General features: G+C 40.0%; 2 protein-coding genes across 3 annotated transcripts; both read right to left on the reverse strand.

Moving 5' to 3' along the window:
- Positions 1-1054: 1054 nt before the first annotated feature.
- Positions 1055-6315, reverse strand: LOC141913158 (uncharacterized). 2 transcript variants are annotated; one of them, XM_074804620.1, is made up of 15 exons: positions 6119-6315; positions 5974-6033; positions 5689-5779; positions 5517-5588; positions 5094-5133; positions 4490-4553; positions 4295-4331; positions 4146-4203; positions 3795-3861; positions 3503-3668; positions 2828-2968; positions 2091-2230; positions 1974-1999; positions 1327-1406; positions 1055-1223 (listed from the first exon to the last, which is right to left on the reverse strand). In XM_074804620.1, the coding sequence occupies exons 1-15, from the start codon at positions 6174-6176 to the stop codon at positions 1145-1147; spliced, it is 1179 nt and encodes a 392-aa protein (XP_074660721.1). In that variant the 5' UTR covers positions 6177-6315; the 3' UTR covers positions 1055-1144. The 2 variants fall into 2 exon arrangements, with proteins under 2 accessions (XP_074660721.1, XP_074660722.1); XM_074804621.1 differs by lacking the exon at positions 1974-1999 and having other exon boundaries at positions 1060-1223.
- Positions 6316-7095: 780 nt separating this feature from the next.
- Positions 7096-17477, reverse strand: LOC141912599 (tectonic-1-like). The gene is made up of 14 exons (XM_074803891.1): positions 17236-17477; positions 16477-16597; positions 15616-15722; positions 14838-14989; positions 14124-14229; positions 13462-13580; positions 13271-13322; positions 12845-13008; positions 12190-12324; positions 11568-11677; positions 11217-11357; positions 10369-10537; positions 9796-9942; positions 7096-9220 (listed from the first exon to the last, which is right to left on the reverse strand). The coding sequence occupies exons 1-14, from the start codon at positions 17474-17476 to the stop codon at positions 8969-8971; spliced, it is 2016 nt and encodes a 671-aa protein (XP_074659992.1). The 5' UTR covers position 17477; the 3' UTR covers positions 7096-8968.
- Between the last annotated feature and the right edge of the window lie 1449 nt (positions 17478-18926).

The raw sequence follows: 18926 nt of genomic DNA on the forward strand, positions 1-18926 counted from the left end.
TGTCAAAAACTGATGGTGCACCTTAACACATGTGATAAGTGCTTCACCTGAGACTTTCTAATTGAAACTGATGAACTACAAACATTAGACTATAGATTATACGTCCTTATGTGAGATTATTATAGACCAGTTGTCGTCTGCAAATCAAATCATCTTCCTTGAAATAGACGGGGCTGTTTACGGCACCAAAAGAAATTCATTAGTTCATGCTAGCAGTTGTTGGATTAATTGTCAAACCAATGTACTACAATGAAATCATGTAATGGAATGTATTGGAAATTGTGCAATTTGAAATTGTGTGTATCGGATATTCCATGTAAAAAGACAAATCAACTAGAAACACGTCCATCAGTCGTTTCAAAGGCTACAGCGACTGCTCGCGAATAGTCTGTCGCACGGGCGGATCCGGGATACAAAGAAATGGATCCAGAATACAAAGAAATAAAAACGGCGAACAGTTAGAAAGGGCAAGTTTTCACGTAGAACGAAAAGCCAAAATTCCAGTGCATTTGCATACAACTTTATTAGCCACTTGAACATTAAAGAGAATACAAGCTAAATCTTGCGCTACACGCACTGATGCTGTCTTGTTAGTTGTGAGTGGAAAAAGTGCCCTGAGAAATATTGCCATTGTATATTCAAAAGGGCACAGGAGAATATTGGGACGGTAGCACGCGCTGCTTGTCTGGATCCGACCCGAAAGATGGAGTTCTCACTGGGACTTTCGTGAATAAAGTAAATAGGTGATGAAAAAATACAGCAAAAAGTCCTTTATAATGCCACTATTGGGGTGGATGAAAAGCGATGGCGTTTAATGAATTTCGCAGCAATATAAAGAATGGTATTTCTATTGAATTTGAGGTTGGATCGAGCAAATTTGTTGGGTGAAAAACGTTGGCGTTAAGCGAGCAATGGCATTAAAAAGGATGGTAGTGTTATAACGAACTTCGTACTATGTTTATAACTCAAAAGTTACTACGATTTCAAAAACATACACCGACAACAAACCGCACGTAACTAATGATATTATGTGTTCATATTTTTTTTGGTTGATTTTATTGATGCTGATATGAGATATTGACAAAAAGACCACGTATCTTTTGCTGGATAACTGAACATTGAATTCGATTCGTTTTCGGTTAAACTATAAATTGCAGTCGTTGGCAAAAGCCAGTAAGTTCTCCGTTCTGCGCGGAACGTTCGTCAGCACGTCTTCCGTTGCTCTGAAACAAGACGAGATAGTGAACGAATTATCTTCGAATTTCAGGAAAAATATCGAGACGACACGACGAGTCAACTTTTTGAAAATTATCAGTTGTCACTTACACCGATTGGAGCCACTGCGTCGCGGCGGTTTGTCCGATTTCACCGGGCTGAGATGCGATATATTTTGCCAGTATTCCCGCCTGTAACATAAGATAAAAATACTATAAACAGACACATGTCTTACTCTCAATTCAATTCGAAATGCAATCAGTAAATAATCATAGAACGGTATATAAAAAAATTCGATACAACGAATGAGTTTAACAACAATTTAAATACAGGGAGAAAGGTGTAAAAAAAAAATTGACATATACAAACAAATGAATTGTAAAATAAGTACGTGCAAACAAATGAAAAATCAAAGTAATATTTCCATGTGTAGACCACATTTTCTTGATACATTCTTTCACTGTATATCATGCAATATGAACGAATGTAATTATCAATTAATATAATAATGTATCCACATAATGTATAATAAATACTACTATACTATTAAACTAAGGATAAGAAAAGATGCATTCCTAGGTCAATATCACTGTGCAAAAGTTGTTTATAGAAAAAGTGGAAGAACTGGAAGGGGATTTCACGGATAAAACCCCCGAAGGTCGCGAGCGCGTTCCCATCACGACTTGGCGTCCCGGAGTCGAATCCGAACGCTCTAACCACTCGCCCACAACGAAACGATATCAAGTATTCAGACTTACGACGTGCGGTGCCGAGTATGATGTTCCTAAAATAAGAGCGGTGCAAAACAGCGTGAGCGAAATGAAAAAAAAAACTCATTCGTAACAGACGAGTGGACCGTTAAGTGTTATATGTACCCGATATAGTGGTATAGTTACAGTCGGACAGTCGAAAAGCCACGGTGATATTATCACCGGGAGCGTAGATCGACACACATCTGCCGTAGTTGGAATAAGAACAAGCTTCATCCGCCTGATTCGAACACGCTACTGTAATACTAGAAACGAAAAAACGATATTTCAGATAATGCACAAAAAAGTCTGTAAATTCGAACGTCGATCATACAACTAAATCTGTACTTCGATTTCCGAATTCAGAATCAAACCCCCTGTTCCGATCCTGGCAGGAAAGGTGGGTTTGTTGTAAGGGACACCAAATCAAAAAAAAAATCAAACGAAATTTACAAATCAAATAAATAACAGGGTCAACCCCTATTTCAAGATCAAAGAAACGAAGACAACGTTCGTCAGACAATTTGTGTCCGTATCATATAGCGTGTTGAATTTTTGAACACGGGTATATGGGGTACAGGAATGTACGGTTAGATCGAATATTTTGTATCCCCTAAATATTTGTATAAGTATTGCGGCATCATAGTGATATCCAAAGATATCACCGCGACAACGGCGAAAAATACACTAGGAACAACATGAACTAATCATTCGGCCTCGATGAGCGGGTTTTATAGAGTCTGTTTTACAGATCTGCGAATGGCGTACTGACTTTGTTCTTTTCGGATATTGAATTGAAGACGTAGTTCATAGTCAGTTATCTTACGTGATAAAACAGCGATTCACTATAGGCTCATACTTACACGTCTCTGATCCCGCCCGGCATCGTGCGACAGGCGTCCTGCTCTCCGTTTCCAGCAACGGCTACAACAACGATTCCAGCATTCATTGCCGATTCCACGGCTCTCTTCAGTAAGTTTGACTTTCCGGCGATGAGCGAAAGGCTAGAAATTAAGATCGCAGAATTGTTTCCGCTTACCTTACTTAAGATGATACTTCAAGTGCGCGCGCACTAGAAAAAGCTCGCACGTGATGTGACGAAAATACTGTCAAGCGCGTGCTATGACGTCACAGCGTCGTCCAATGTGACGCGTATAAACGACGTATATATATCGACGCATCGCGTGTCATAATGGCCACCATCTCAGGGGCGGATCCAGGGCCAGACATCGAGCGCAAAGAAACGGACACGATACTCTATCCACGCAACGAGCGTGAAGCCTAAAGTGGGGATGTGGAAAATATGGGAATGATACAGTGCATATATCAATGCAATTTCCAGGCATTTGGGTGAGTTGAATAAGCCGCTAAGCCCAAGTCATGGAGGGCTTTAGCGGGTGGAAAAATGCCCTGTAGAAAATTGCAGTTCTTGAAAAACTCACGGAAAAATGGCGATGTGAACGCTGTCCGTATCCGACCCGGTCGTAAAAAAGCGATTCTTATAACGTCCGCAAGTTATAATTATAAATGGTACTTACTTGATTATAGATTTCCTCGGGAAAGATTTCGCTTGATGATCTGCGATAACCCAATCTATTCCGGCGATAAGCGTCGAGATTTGGCCGGACCCGATGTTATCCGTTACTTTCACCGCTACAGCAGTAGCCTTCCTCGCCACGCCGACCGTGTTACCCACAGCAATACCTATCATTAGAAATAATGAAATGATAATAATGGTAACACCAATCTATAAAACTGGGCCCGTGACTAAGATTAATCAGTCAATATTTTTTTCTGAAATTAAGAAAGTATCTTTTATCTCTCACTCACTTGAAACGCTGGTGCCATGGCCGTAGTCATCCGTCTGCTGAGATGGGGTATTTACAAAATCTGCTCCCTGTACGAAAAATTACTATTATTTTCCATAATCACTCGATATATCAGCGAAATCGACTTATAACTAAAGTTTCGTGAGGTTTATGCTATACACATACGATAAAATCTAAGAAGTTCCACCCTTACTTACTTGCTAATACACTCAATCAACCGAAACCGAATTTAAATCTACGGCTGGTCAGGGCATTTGGTGCGTAAATGCTTAGAGTATTTATCCGAATGATTCAGATGAACACTTCAGATGAAAATGTTAACTATAAGGATATGGGTCATCGTTTAACTTACCCAACGTACGCGACTAGATCCTTGCGATTGGAATTCGTCGTGTGTCATAAGAATGCCGCTTTAACAGACGAACAACCAATTCACAATAGAAAACAAATAATCAAGTCATCGAATAGAAAAGGCTGAATTCATATCTTTGCTATACTTACGAGTCTAGAAAGTAAACATCAACTCCTTCTCCAAGATCTGTAAAAGTATAATTTCAAACAACGAACTTCACCAGGAGACCAGACTGTTCGTTATAACCGATGGTTCGTTATCCAGTATGGAATCATTAGAATTGTTCCATTTGTTATGTCAATATCCGTCAGACTCATATATTGTTCCTATTTGATACTACTTACATTGCGAGTTAAAGTCGTAAGTTCCATCCAAGTCCAAGTTACGTTTTGATATTCTTTGCAGACCCTGAAACGAAGTAGCAATATCAGCCACGGCGGATCCGTAAATATGAACTATTAGAAAAAGCAACTACGAAACCTGAGACCAGCATTCTGTTCAGGGGTGGATCCAGAGGCCAACTGTGAAGGACTTGTCACATGCCAAAATAGCACTTTTATGTCCAAAAAGACAATATTATGTGTACTCCCGCATTGAAATACACCAATGAACTTAACTTTCAGAGTATATATATATTTGCGCCACGTTTCGGCTAAAGAATATTTCGGCTAAAGACAATAAGCCATCATCAGGCGTACTGTACGCCTGATGATGGCTAATAGTCTTTAGCCGAAACGTTGCGCAAATATATATGCTCATCTATTCAAGTTTCTCGTTTTGGCTGAATTTATTGTGGGATTTCTCTCGTTATCATCTTACACGGATATTGTTTATCTTCTCGTCTCACCAATGAACATAGTTGACAAAATCAAATAGGGCACTCAAAATGAAATTAGATGGACTGGATCCCCCTCCCCGTGGCTGTTTCGATTCGTCGCATAAACTTACCCACGGAGCGTCCGACTCAGATGAACATTGGCCGGAGAATCTGAAAGAGTATTCTCAGAAATTTATTTTCAGTCTTCTTTAAGCGTAAGACCATATATCATTTTCAGGGTCCACGATGGACTTATCGTTTTAAGGTCCATGGTGACCATATGACCAAGCGAGGATCAATTTAGCTGATATATGTGTAAAGCTATGTAGATGTGTAGATTTGAGTAGATCTATGTAGATATGTAGATTTGTGTAGAGCTATGTAGATTATAAACACAAGTCACGCGTATGTTAGTATAAAGCTACATGCGTCATATTGGACGTCAAATGGTCGTCACACCGTGGCTTATAACGCATTTGGTGGACAATCTGACGTACTGTGACGTAACGTGTATATAAACACCCTATAGTTTAAATATATATTGTTCAACTTACTGGGCCACTTGACACGGTCCATCTTCTTCGACATCCGTGACGAATTTTTCTTTCTCCAGCTTCGCTCTCAAACTGGAAAATAGATCGAATACGGCGTTTTAACTACCCCAGCAGAAAAGATGGCTACCTCTGAAATAGTACGATGGTTTATCGAAGTGTGTCGGTGACTTACGAGTTTGGGCCGGAGACCTTTATCAAGATCGTGTCACCGAGAGTTTTCGGGGCGAAGCGTGAATCTAACCCGCGAATGAGGTCGGCGCAGGCTAGACAATTGAGAAATATATATATACACATAAATCTGAACGTGACACGGCCAAACTGCGGATAGATATGATACAATGCCGATGACAAAAGAGCCATTGGAAATTCATCTCAGTAAGCGAATCTACTTAAAGTATTCTCAAAAACATACGAACTATTCGAGTTGCCTAATTTTACCTATCATTCGTATACTTACTACTGTCATTTTCCAATCCTACCAGTAAGCTGTTGCCATCAGCTGCAACGCGAAACCCACCTGAACAAAATATACACAATAACAATTTATCTGAAGAACCCCCGTGATATGAAATATAGAAAATATCGAATCTTTTAATTTCTACCTGTCAACAAAAGCACGAGAACCGCAACTACCATCATTCGTGAAACGGGGCTGATCATGATCACCAGTCGACGGCAGTAAGCAACGAATTAATAAGCCTAACTTTTTGCGACTTTTATACAAATTCGGGCGACCTTATCGGAGCAGAGAATCTGCGGGATTATTACATTTTTCGGTTTCATCCATAGAACGACTGAATTTATGTCTTTAATTTAGAATCGTCTTATTGAAAAAATCGGTATAATTCGGTGCAGAGTGAAACTTGTTAAGATGGAGAATTTTCTGATGAAATTAATCCGTGGCGACGTCAAATAACAGGCCACGTATCATGTTCAGATAACGGGTGCGGTTACTGCGGCGATCGTGTCTTATCTCAGAAACCGAGAAACTACGAGACTTATTAAAACCGTTTTTAGCCTCGAACGTTAATAATATTGATGTTTATCGAGTTGATGAAAGATTCTAATCGTCGAAAATTAAAACTTTCGTTCATCGACAAACGAGGTCCTCGTGTAAGACGCCCGCTCTACCGGTTGCCGCAAACTGTATCTGAATTCCGCGACGATTTTGCAATTGTTTTTCATTGTTTCAACGACGAAATTTGAAGAAAATCCGACCAAAAACAAGGAATATACACAAATCTATTTTCTTGATTTTCTACGGAATGAATACCACAATAAGTCACAAATTTCCATCTAGTGATCCTCCTTAGGGTTAGATACGGATTCAAACCATGTGTAGTTTTAGTATGGTGAAGTATGCAGAGAGTTGGTATCTCGACTTGGCCAATCTTGGGAGTCATCTTGGAGTCATCACTGCAAGGAGTCCTGTACAGAGAGATGCAAAGATAAACGATAGATATGGCATTGACTTCGGGGTAACCAGAAGGCTGCACAAAAAATCTCATACAAAAACAACACATTCGAGACGACCGTTTTTCTAAAAATAATTTAATCTATTAGAAAATAGATTTCCCCATACATGTATAAACTATAAACAACGCGCGGTTTCGGTATTACAGAGTCAGTCACGCTTGTGTTTGTCCTTCGTATAAAGATAAAGAAAGTACATGCACTTAACCCTTTCAGTGCTGACTAATTAATACCCTATAGTGCTGGAGAAAATTTGAAAATTCTAAAAAATTCCACCCTAGTGTGTTGAACAATGGGAATACCACTATAGTGCGTCTACACCGCAGTGCGGTGTATCGTTAGTTACTAATATTTCACTATGTTTGACACTTTCTGCCATTTTTCAATAGAGATAATTACAAATTACTAATTACATCAATACACCGCAGTGCGGTGTACTAGCAAAATCCATCACTGATTTATACACCGCACTGCGGTGTAGACGCACTGAAAGGGTTAATATATATACATTGTTACAAAACCTTACAAAACTACAGTCAGTCAGAAAACGATAGTAGTGTAGAACAATTGGCTGGACACGATATCATAGTTTCAGAGGACGAAATACAGAGTGGAGACTATTAATTGTTCGATCTATACATATCTACATAGCAAAATATATGATACAAAGTGATACAAACTATACAACTAACTTCGTTATACAAAAAAACTCGAATCTACGTAAGATTCAGGACTGCTGCCAACCTCTGAAAAGTGCTACAATAACAAGTTGATCTTTCATCTGCAGGACAATTTCATCGAAATATGACAGAAAATGTCAGTTATCAATGGTCTCTAAAGATCTTTCACGTTTTTGAAAACTTCATCGACTTCTATAACGATGAATTGACTACTAGATCATTCTTATAATGTAACTCCGTATCCAGCGTCTATTTGAGTTGTATTTAAACAATCTCTTAAATATCAATTTAAGTTAAGACTTCTACATTTGACTACTAAATCATTCCGACATTCTAATACTGTGAACAGCGTCTAAATTTTCCATTTCAGTTTGAATTCAATGAAACACATGATATAAATAAACAATGATATCTACAGTAATTACGGATAACGACTACTTTGATCACATGCCCTCCAATGTATGATGGCGTGATAATGGAACGGTCACACAATTGACGATATTCAGAATTTATTACAATCTATTCTGACTCTCGTAGCGAGCGAGAAAAAATATGCGGGTAGGTTCATTTTTAACTTGGTTGGAAATGAAGGGGGTGTGTGGTGCTCCCCGAGAAATTTTTCATGCTCAGATATGGCCTGTGAGCGATATCAGTTGGTAACAACAAAGGTAAACGAACAAATTTGATAAACATGGGATTAAATATGTTGTAATAGCCGTAAATGTAACGTTTCTGCTTAAAACCCTTTCAGTGCTGACTAATTGATACCGATAAGTGCAAGAGATAATTTTAAACTGTTAAAAAATTACCCCCCAGTTTTACAGACTGATATTACCTTTAACCCCGGGGCTAACTCAATTGAAAATGAATGAAGTTAGCCCCGGGGTAAAAGGTAGTACCAGTCCGTAAAACCGGGCCCTGTATGTCTTAAAATGGGCATACACAGTGCGGTTTATCATTAGTTAATAGAGAAAAACTTATTGCTTATATCATCGATAAGGTGTGGTGCGGTGTACTAGCGAAGTCCATCACCGACGAAGTCCATACACTGCACTGTGGTGTAGACGCACTGAAAGGGTTAACATTTTCTTTTGAATCAAACTAAATTTTTCCCCCTTCACACACTATAAGCCTGTTATTACAATTGTACGATCGTTCCATTATCTTCTACACAGAGGATAGATCAGATTATCCGTCAGGACGGCAGGATGATTGAATATTCGAATTCATCACACGTGGCGTAAGACAATGCGACAAATTCCATTTCTTTTAACTAGATTCTCTATCGATCAGTTCTGTTCACGAGGTTAGTTTTAAAGTCGCTAGGACGGCGGCGAGCAGAACGACGCCGGTCCGCGGTATCAAATTCGCGCCGGCGCCGGCGAAAAACGGATAGAAGAAATCGTACGGCAGACGCACGGTGAATAACGGGATTTCAGCTTGCAGCGATACGGCCGGGACGGACGCGTCGACGAACGTCACCGACGTTACCAGTTCGAATTTCTGCGTCTGCGACTGTTCGGTTCCCGGCTGACAATACTGACCGATACACTGAAATATAACAATACAACGAATAAGATGCAGACCAACCAGATACAGAACGCGTGATTTGTGTATCATTCTCCCTCTGCAAAAAACCAGACCCCGACTACCTTCACCAATCTCTTGGTAATACTTTTTTCGCATAAATGACAGAAATTTGACATCTGAAACTAGTTTTAATTGTAAATGAACTAGAAATTGACTTTTTCCCCAACTATTCCCTGACATGCACGTTGTTTACCCCGACTTGATCTGCTAAGAATCCAATCGATTAACACAGTCAAATATATAAGACATAAACAGAAACAATTTGATTTTATGCGCGATCTAGCAATCTCAACACATTTCCCTCACTTTTCCCTGATGTTTAGCTCTTTTTTTTCTACAAAATTTCCTGACTTTTCCCTGATATTTAGGTTCTTTTTTACAAAATTCCCTGATTATTCCCCAACGATTCCCTGATTTCCAGGTAAGTTGCCACCCTGTAATCGGTTTATCCTACACAAATACACCTCATAGGTATCGTAATCTTCGACTGGCAGAGTTTGCTTGCATTCTGCCCTTGTCTGCACAATCGCTCGTACCTTGAATTGTAAATTCTGTTGTTTATCCCATGTGTATTTAACGCCGAGTATCTTCGGCTGCGGGTTGCCGAGAGCGCCGACGTTCGCGTAGATTATCTCGATATGCAAACCGAGAACCAAGTTGTAACATCCTCCGCTCAGCGACACCTGCGAAATAGATTCAAAAATGTAATTTCCTTCCGAACTAGAAAATCATAATGTAAGTAGCATCGATGAAAATATGCGATAAGTATGAAACACTAAAAACAAAAACATTTTTCTGGCTTGTTTTGTGACTGTATGCTCCTCAGCAAGAAACAATGCTTACCAAAATACTGAGCTTCAATAACAGTTCAACTGATCATAAAAAACCCTGACACACGATAACCAATCAATGACAACTTGTGGATCACATGACTAATCAAAATCACCTCCATTTTGAATGGTATCATGTGATACAATGAATACATCGACAGGTCATGTTGAAGGTTTGTTTCAGTGTTTCTTGTTTGGCTATATACACAATAGCGGGTGAACTAAACATCGAAACAAAGCATAAACACAAAATCTGTTAGGCAGATACAGTAAACTAACCGATGCTCCTGAAGGAAGGTTGTCCTTGATAATTGGCACCCAATCACCGACGTTTTCTACGAGAGAGTTTCCAAATGTTGCCACGTAAGTCGGAGCGTCTCCGAGTAACGCGTTCGACACTGACGTCTGCAGAACCTTGCACACGTTCGTTATGTTCGCTAGCGACAACCTGTAAATGGAAGCAACGTCGATTAGATGAAGTTTTTTTGGCAGAAGAAATGCAGGTTTTCATTTTTTCTTTTCATACGAGATTTGACTTTATTTCATTAAATCATCAGTGTGGTTCACTAAGGTACATGATGTACATTAATAGCAGGGGCCGGTTGCACAGTTATGGCTTAGACTTAAGACCATTCTAAGACCAACTTAGTTCTATAACCAATCTAACAACTTAAGACTGATCTAAAGATTTAAGACCACTTTTTGACTTAAGTCACGACTGTGCAACTGGCCCCAGGTTTTCATCTGGAGCTAATTCTTCAAATGTCTATTGTCTAGTGTCTGTAGTTCATTTTCAATGAAAAATAGTGAATTTCTGAACATATGTGAAGTTTGGGGGATCAGTTTAGGTTAAGTGTGCTGATAAAATGTCCAATATCTGGAGAATTTACTTCAGTTCCAGCTGAAAATATCTCAGGTGAAGTTCTGAACACATGCGAAGTTCGGGGGATCAGTTTTTCAACTAGTAATCCACTCATTAGTTCAGTTTCGATTGAAAATATCTGGCATGAAAATCTGGACGATACGATTTATGAAAATCATCATCGATTGGAAGAATAGTGATAACTATGGAATATCCGAGGGGATGCGGGATCTGTACGACAGATACCTGTTTAACATACACTTACTCAAACAAACATCCGCTGCGAATATTGACTCCGAATTTCACGGATTCACGTTTGCCGATTTGCGTCAGACACGATCCGCCCGGTCCCGGTCGTATCACCGTCATCCACTGATTCCTGTCCGTATTAATCGATATCGCCTGCGTTTATTTCGAGTTAAGGCTTATTTTCAATGTCGTCAACTTTTTTTAACGATACAGTAATACTCTGGGCCCGGTTCCACATTTGTGAGTTAGGTTTAACTATGGCCAAAAATAAAAATTGGTAAAATTTTGAGTCTTGTCCCCCCAATGATGGGGTTCCTGAAATACACAACTTAACTTCATTTTTAGTTGAAGTCAAATAAAAGGATATTTCAAGGTTCCGGTAGAATCTTGCTGGTTTACTAATTTACCGGCCATAACGGGTTCGCCGACGCGATACCCGGGATTACCGCTGTATTTAAACGCAGGAGACGCACCAGCCTGAAATAACGAAAACATCCAGAAATAAATTTCATCATAATATTGCGACCCGGACACAGTTCAAGCTTAGAACGGTGAAGTTTTAATCATTTACTCATTGGAAACAAGAAGTTACGATTGAAATCAAAATTTGGAGTTATACATTTTGCTAAGCCCTGGCATTTCTATTTTTTACAGGGATGGGTTTAGGGGCTGGTCAAGGCGGTCCGGACCCCTGCCTTTCCATTGAGGTAGCCCCCCTTTTCGTCAAGTCAGAGAAACCTGTGACACAAATCCATTCGGAAATTGCATATTTTTCTTCAAAAATACCTAACACCGAGGGTTGGACCCCGCTAGTAGCCTATGACGCCCTGCTTTATCAGAAAAGTTCTTTAGTAATTTCCTCTGTTCCCCTGCCTTCAAATTTTCCAAGATCCGCCCGACTCATACCACTAATGGTAGGAATTTAACAAGAGAAGTAGTGGTTTCATTCGAAAATGCGTTCCATATGTACCCGGTAACTACGTACATACCTGCTGCGGTCTGATATAAGTGGCTTTATAAGTCTGACTCAACGGAAGATTACTATCCGTGATATCGCCGAGAGTGAACTGCACGTTTACCGAGACGATGCCTTTCGTTCCGTTCTGCGAAATGATGTATTCGACCTTGAAATAAAAAGATTAGGATTTTTGTCAAAGCTATATAATAATAGGCCTATGATGAGTGAACTAATGCTGTACTAGTAAGAGACCGATATGTTATGTCGTTACTACATCATGTACGTAAATAAATATGAAAAAATATGGAATATCAAAAGAAAGTCCATAAGCATATTACTGATTTAAAATATGAAAATAGGTTTCAAAAGCTTAGAACTTAGCCTGAGAGCTAGCACTACGAGGGTGGCGACTCTACTAATGTGACTATTTCGCTGACATGGACGTTGTTTTTCGTGAATCGATCTGTTAAGAATTCAATCAATTAAATACATAAAACATAGGCAGAAACTGTTTGAATTTATATAGGATCTAGCAATCTCAACAAGTTTCCCAGATTTTTCCTGATTCATAGTTCTTTTACAAAATTTGTAGACTTTTGACTCTTTTAAAGAAAATTCCCGGATGTTTCGTGGATTTCCAGCGGCCACCCTGACTGACTACTTTTTAGAATCAGATGCCGAATTACCTCTTTCACGGCGTATCTACAAGTTTTCGTAGCGGTGTCGTACTGGGGTGTCGGCACCGAGTCCACGATTCTGCAGTTCTCGACGATTCCTTGAGCGCCGACGCATTTCGCCGGCAATACAGGATCTATAGGCATCTGTTGGTCGTACAGCGGTGTCGTTACCCCTAAAATAGAATACCAGATAATCAGAATCAACCTGGCAAAGAGTATGGCCTTGTTTCACTAAAAACTGTTGAATCAAGTCGTAGATATTCAATTTCTGAGGCAGACGATAGGCAAATGATTTAAAAAAGAATTATTTTTTCAATTGTTTTTTTAAGTATTCCAAGGTAAATATTCTAATGAATAAGAAAAGCAAACTTTCTCAGAAGGACGCAGTCTTCTAAAGTTTAACTTTTTGTCAAATTTCAATCAGGTTCAACTTACATGTTTCTGGATTTGAAGCGTTGTACAGTTTTGGAGCCAGCACGGACGGAATCTGAAATATAATATTGAGAATGGTGAACCTTACGTAACGAGGACTCTACACCGCGGCAATCGAGGATTACGCTCGCGGCGAGCGAGGATCCAACAGGTGGAGCTAGCGTGTGAACGTTACGCGTTCGAAATCGACTTACGGGAATCACTCGGAATCCGGAATAGAACGTCGCGGCGTCTAAAGCGTATGACGTCTGACACGACTGAGCGAGAGGCGCAAGTTTTCGGATACACGTAAACGATTGATCCATCATAAACGCTGTAACGAAAATAAACACGATTTGTAAACAACGCGAGGCGTACAGTAAAAACCTCTCTATAGTCGCGATCACGCGAGCGTTTCTCATCCGAGTCAAATTCGGCTCGTGCCGAATTATAACAAGGGTCAAATTACTGCGTGCCAATGCTAACTGATTCTGGAAGTGATTCACCTCTCCTACCAGAGCGTCAGTTTGATAGCATTCTAGTAACGAGTGAGTGATTTACGTGTGAACGCGCTCACTAATTACGCACGGGCCAAATTCGAGTCTGTCCAGGCCAGTTAAACCTGTCACCTTTATGTGATCATGGCTTAAAGCGAACCCTCTTAGTTCTGGATAAAATGTTCACTACATATAGGTACAGACCATTTCCCGATCCCTCGAAATTTTCTTATCAAATTTCAGCCACAAAGTCGGACTTTCTAAATCGTACTTAGCGGTCCATCACAAGACACTCTTTCGAGATCAGTAAAGATGCTTCCAGTACCAAAAACATGCAAACACAACAGTTTACCGTAGACAAGCAATCGATAGAACCTTACCGGCCGGATTGGTATCGTCACATTCTGAAGATATCGCCGGTCGAGGTAATCCCAGTTTCCCGAGGATATTAGTCTGATTGAACAATGTATATATCGGTTCTCCGCTCTGAGAAAAAAAAGTACATGGATCATGATAAAGCCTGTGAACAGATGAAGACTTCGAAGTTGTAATGTTAGAGACAGAGAACATAATTCAAACGCACAAAATAAATGCACAAAATAAATACCATTTCCCTGTGTTTTCCATCCTCCCGCGGCGGGGATTCGAAACCTGATGGCATCGCTACACTCAGCCACGGCACGAACCCCTGCCACAGTAGACCGGGTGCGCGGCTATATGCGCAGGTTTACCGCATGAAAGCTTGCGGCACCAATCAGATCGCTCGTTGTATATCGCCGAGGTTAATTTCACGGAAGAACTATAAATGGGAAAACCCGGGCTAGAATAAAACGGGATATCTGATTGGCTGATAATGACATCATCCAAGCTGCGCGTGTAGCTGCGCACTCGGTCTAGTGTGGCAGGGTGTCGTACCGTGGCAATCTCGATGCCATCAGGTTCGAATCCCTGCGGGGGGGGATGTGTATTTTCCAGTCATCAGTTTTTCAGAATTGCGGTCACCCTGCCAGTGTGTGTCACCTTTACTAAATACATTCGGCATTTAACGGTGATTTTTCTTGTCTCTTCGACGTAAGTCACGATTGCTCTCTTACCTTATACGAGTCATAGCGAGATTGAGTTGTCGGATTCGTCGTCAAAGCTACGTTCTCGTACGAATAAAGGGGTCCCGCCGTCGATTTGTAGCCCAGGAACAGATCACGAGTGTTGGCGACGTTCGGTACGTAATAGTAATTTCGAGTTTGAACTGCGCAATGAAAAAGCGAGACGATTCGACATTTTCAAAATCGCGATAATCTGAATAAAGGCTTTAAGAAATCGATACCTTGTTTCTCATTTCTGCTGGGCTTAAAAGTTGACCCGCCCGGTCGCCTATCTACCCTGTACGTTACTTTTTTCAAATCATGATCAAGCTAACAATAACTGATAACAAATTTTAGTGCAGCTACAAAAGTTGATTATGAGAAACAAGGTGTCATTATTTTCAAGCTTTAGTAAAAAGACTTCACTTCATCGATAATAAAACTTAAACCCTGTCAGTGCATCAACAACGTCTGTTATGGACTTTGCTAGTACACCGCATCACGGTGTATCGATGTTGACAAAGTTTGACTTCACCAACTGACAATACACCGCACCGTGGAGTACATCCCCTAATACAAGTTGGATTGGAATTTTCAAATCACCTACAGCACTTAAGGGTATCATTTAGTTTGAACTGAAAGGGTTTAATGTCATTATTTTTGCATACTTTTCGAAATATGGATATTAGTCGAAGAACAGTGATGCACTGCAATTTGTTTGTATAGATGACCGTATTCGGATAAGCCTAGATAACAGAATCTAGAAATAGCTCGATTTTTCACGACTTACAGTTATCGGTAACAATACAAAATAGACTCGGATTTGAAACGTCGACGGTGTGCGGCGTATTCGACCGGAACACTTTCGATTGTTGTATGCAATACTGTGTACTTTGTCTGCAACGAAACGAAACAAACATATCTTGTATCATACGTAAGCAAAGGGCGTTTAGAACGAAATAACACGAACTTGTAATGCATGAAAATGAATTGGGAATGAGTTATTATGTATCATGATAAATTTGGATTTTTCCTTGAATTTTCTGAGGAGTTGTAGACATAGTGAAATTCCTGGGTCCAGTTCCACAGTTGTGAGATAGAGTTAACTTTTAAGTTCAAAATCACTTCATTTTCAATGAGTTCGCTTCCAGTCAGATTCTAATTCACAACTGTGGAACTCAGTCCTGAATGTTAATGTGTTAAACTGTAGGACCTAGCTCTACAGATACAGGGTCCGATCTAAGGAATGAAAGCCACTTGCCCGAGGGGGGGCAAGCATATCTGAAATTTCACTTGCCCCCTCCAAAAGCTACTTGCCCTACACAGGCGGTCCGATTGGTGGCACTATCAATCTGTAGTATCGAGTGGGGAAAAAGCTTTGTTACACAAAATTGCACTAGCTCGGGGGACAAGTGATAACGATAACCTACTTGCCCTTATGGGGTAATACTCGTCCCGGGCAATCGGGCAAGTGCTTAGATCGGACCCCGCAGATATGAGTGATGAGTCAAACTGATCGTAAAATAAACTAATTGAACTCTTAGAGTATGTAATTTAGCGAAGATCTGTTGAACTTGGAGGGATCCGTAGGTATTAAATTAAAATCCGATGTCGCCACAATCTCTAGCGTTTAGCAATACTCAGTACTTACAAATTCACAGACTCATCACATCGTGTAAACGCATTAAGGTCGTTAGAGGTACACGCCGGATCGCAACAACAGTTCACATCGCACACACCAGGTGTCAGGTCGCACGTACATGGACCTAGATCTACAAAAAAAAAAAATATTCAAATCTTTCTCTACATCCAACATTCTGGTTAATGTTCCCTTCTCCTATATTATGACGTCCAGTGACAGGGTTACCACGGGTCGGCCAATATCATTTTCCATATATTTTCCACACCCAGATTATAAATTTTCCATGCCACTAAGTTATACATCGCCAACCTAGAGGATTTTTACCGGGGTAGGGAGGTACGATCCCCTCTCTGGTGTAAACAAGCTAGCATCATTATAATTTAGTCTGGATATGAAAAGGGCATGTCCTGAGTGAGTAACTGATTCAACCATATAGTTCGGTTAGCCTACTGAAACCACATTCCAGTCAGTGACTAAACTAAAATAAAGAACTGCAGTTCAGTTGGGGAAACTGTAGTTTGCTAACTGACTAAGCTGCAGCCCAGTTACTAAACAGCTACTAGCAGTACTGACTTGTGACTACATTTAAACTACAGTCCACCACCAGTTACTACTGTCAGTGTCACTTGACAGTCCTAATAACGAATGCTAATCGGTAAATCGACAGTCAAGTTGACTGTGTGAGTATGTCTAACTGTGGACTGCAGTTTTCAAACTAAACTCTTAACCCTTATACTGCTACTGATAAAACTACAGTCACTGACTTACCTGTATTGTTTGGTACATTAGTTGTGGTGGGTGAAATTGGAACGATAATGGTTGTTGTTGGTGGAGCCGGAGGAGGTGTAGTTGGTGCGTTTGTAGTCGGAGCTGAGGTTGGGTTTGCAGTAGATTGTGTTGCTGTTGTTGGTGACGCTGACGGGGTCGATGATGTTTGACCGTAGACGAGTAAAGTTACTCGCAGCAGCAACAGTAAAACCGATGCGAAAAATATTTTACCGTCCGCCATGTTGTTTACAGCAACAACCACCGGCGCGGACTCATGGACCGGACAGATATTTCGGACTACGACACGGACAGGCGGGCAATAACGCCCCGTTCGAAAGTTTGACACAAGAACCATGCACCACCCAAGATTTAAGACCATTTTTGGACTTAAGTAACCCTAAGTGTTGCCCAGGGGCTGGTTCCTCAGCTGAGACTTAAGTCTGAAAATGGTCTTAAATTTCAAGACTGGTCTTAAGTTGTTAGATTGGTCATAGAACAAAGATGGTCTTAAGTCTCTAAGCCATGACTATGGAACTGGGCCCAGAAGATTAAATTCGCCTCTCGGGGCAGGTCGCTATCTGCCAATATTCGATTATCATGTTTTTCGGCCATCCTCATCTCCGCACCATGTTGGTGGAAATCAGGCGCGGATCCAGGACTTATACCGAGGGTGGGATCTTAATAAATTTTGCCCCCAAGAAGATGCGTTTTGAGCCATCCTGGAGATGTCATGTACAGGAAACATTGAGAAGCTCAGACGGAAAATATAGTCAGTCATGGATCCTCAGGTCGTCTCAAAGCGCGAGCAATAATTTACTGAATGAATTTTGAAGAAATAAGTAAATTCGCCGCTGCAATATTTAGAACCTGTCCAAAATTGGTATTTGGCCGCAGCATCAAAAATTGCTCCAACGCGACGAAAAAACTAAACAAATAAAGAATTTCAAAGAATTATATTTACTCTCATACTACAATTATACAAATGCCAGGTGTGCTGATTTCAAAAACAATCCAATCATGGACATAAAAACTATAAACCAGAGTTTATACGTCCGTGGTCAAACCATAGACCTTAAACAGAAACGTCTATTTTATTCTCATGACAAAAATTATGCCTCGCTAAATGACAGGTATGTACTCGAGGTATGTAATCGTGGAATTATCATGTAAGTTCCTTGTTAACAAGTGAACTGTTATTTTAAAAACAGCTCAACATAAAAGCATTCAAACTAGGGACAAATCCTACAAAGTCATCCTGTAAAACTTAGTATTTATTAACTTAACGTTCTAAATTTCATTTTCGTTAACATCATTTTTACTACAAAACTAGAATTTTCGCTGCACATTGTCTTAACTAAAGATTTTCAAACATTATCAGTTCACTCATTTAATACATTTAATACAAAGTTATTTGAAAACATGACAATGATTTTACTATCGATAACTAATCACGTTTATAGCTGTTTAACATTCTTTCTAGAAAAGAGTAAAATGTATCTCCCAGATATAAGCCCTAAAACGATTAACAGTTACAGCAGTGACAGGGTGTGATACATAGGTAAAAGGACGCATGATCTTTCATCAGTTATTTGAAGCATTCTATCGAAACAGATATTTTTTAGTGTGTTTGATTTATTTAAGGTTTATGGTTATTTTTTTTGTTTATTACTGAGCCGATAGAATGCTTAAAA

The sequence above is a fragment of the Tubulanus polymorphus genome, chromosome 11 (genome assembly GCF_964204645.1).
Source record: "Tubulanus polymorphus chromosome 11, tnTubPoly1.2, whole genome shotgun sequence".
In the NCBI taxonomy this organism is placed as follows: domain Eukaryota; kingdom Metazoa; phylum Nemertea; class Palaeonemertea; order Tubulaniformes; family Tubulanidae; genus Tubulanus; species Tubulanus polymorphus.

Excerpts from the sequence above, each read along its gene's own strand:
- LOC141913158 (XM_074804620.1), bottom strand. The coding sequence starts at position 6,176 with ATGATCAGCCCCGTTTCACGAATGATGGTAGTTGCGGTTCTCGTGCTT. Across the intron at positions 5,780-5,973 it reads AGGATTGGAAAATGACAGTA|CCTGCGCCGACCTCATTCGC; the intron begins GTAAGTATACGA and ends TCAATTGTCTAG. Across the intron at positions 2,969-3,502 it reads CCGAGGAAATCTATAATCAA|CCTTTCGCTCATCGCCGGAA; the intron begins GTAAGTACCATT and ends CTTAATTTCTAG.
- LOC141912599 (XM_074803891.1), bottom strand. The coding sequence starts at position 17,476 with ATGGCGGACGGTAAAATATTTTTCGCATCGGTTTTACTGTTGCTGCTG. Across the intron at positions 13,581-14,123 it reads TGACGATACCAATCCGGCCG|CGTTTATGATGGATCAATCG; the intron begins GTAAGGTTCTAT and ends TTTTCGTTACAG. Across the intron at positions 9,943-10,368 it reads ACCTTCCTTCAGGAGCATCG|GTGTCGCTGAGCGGAGGATG; the intron begins GTTAGTTTACTG and ends TCTATTTCGCAG.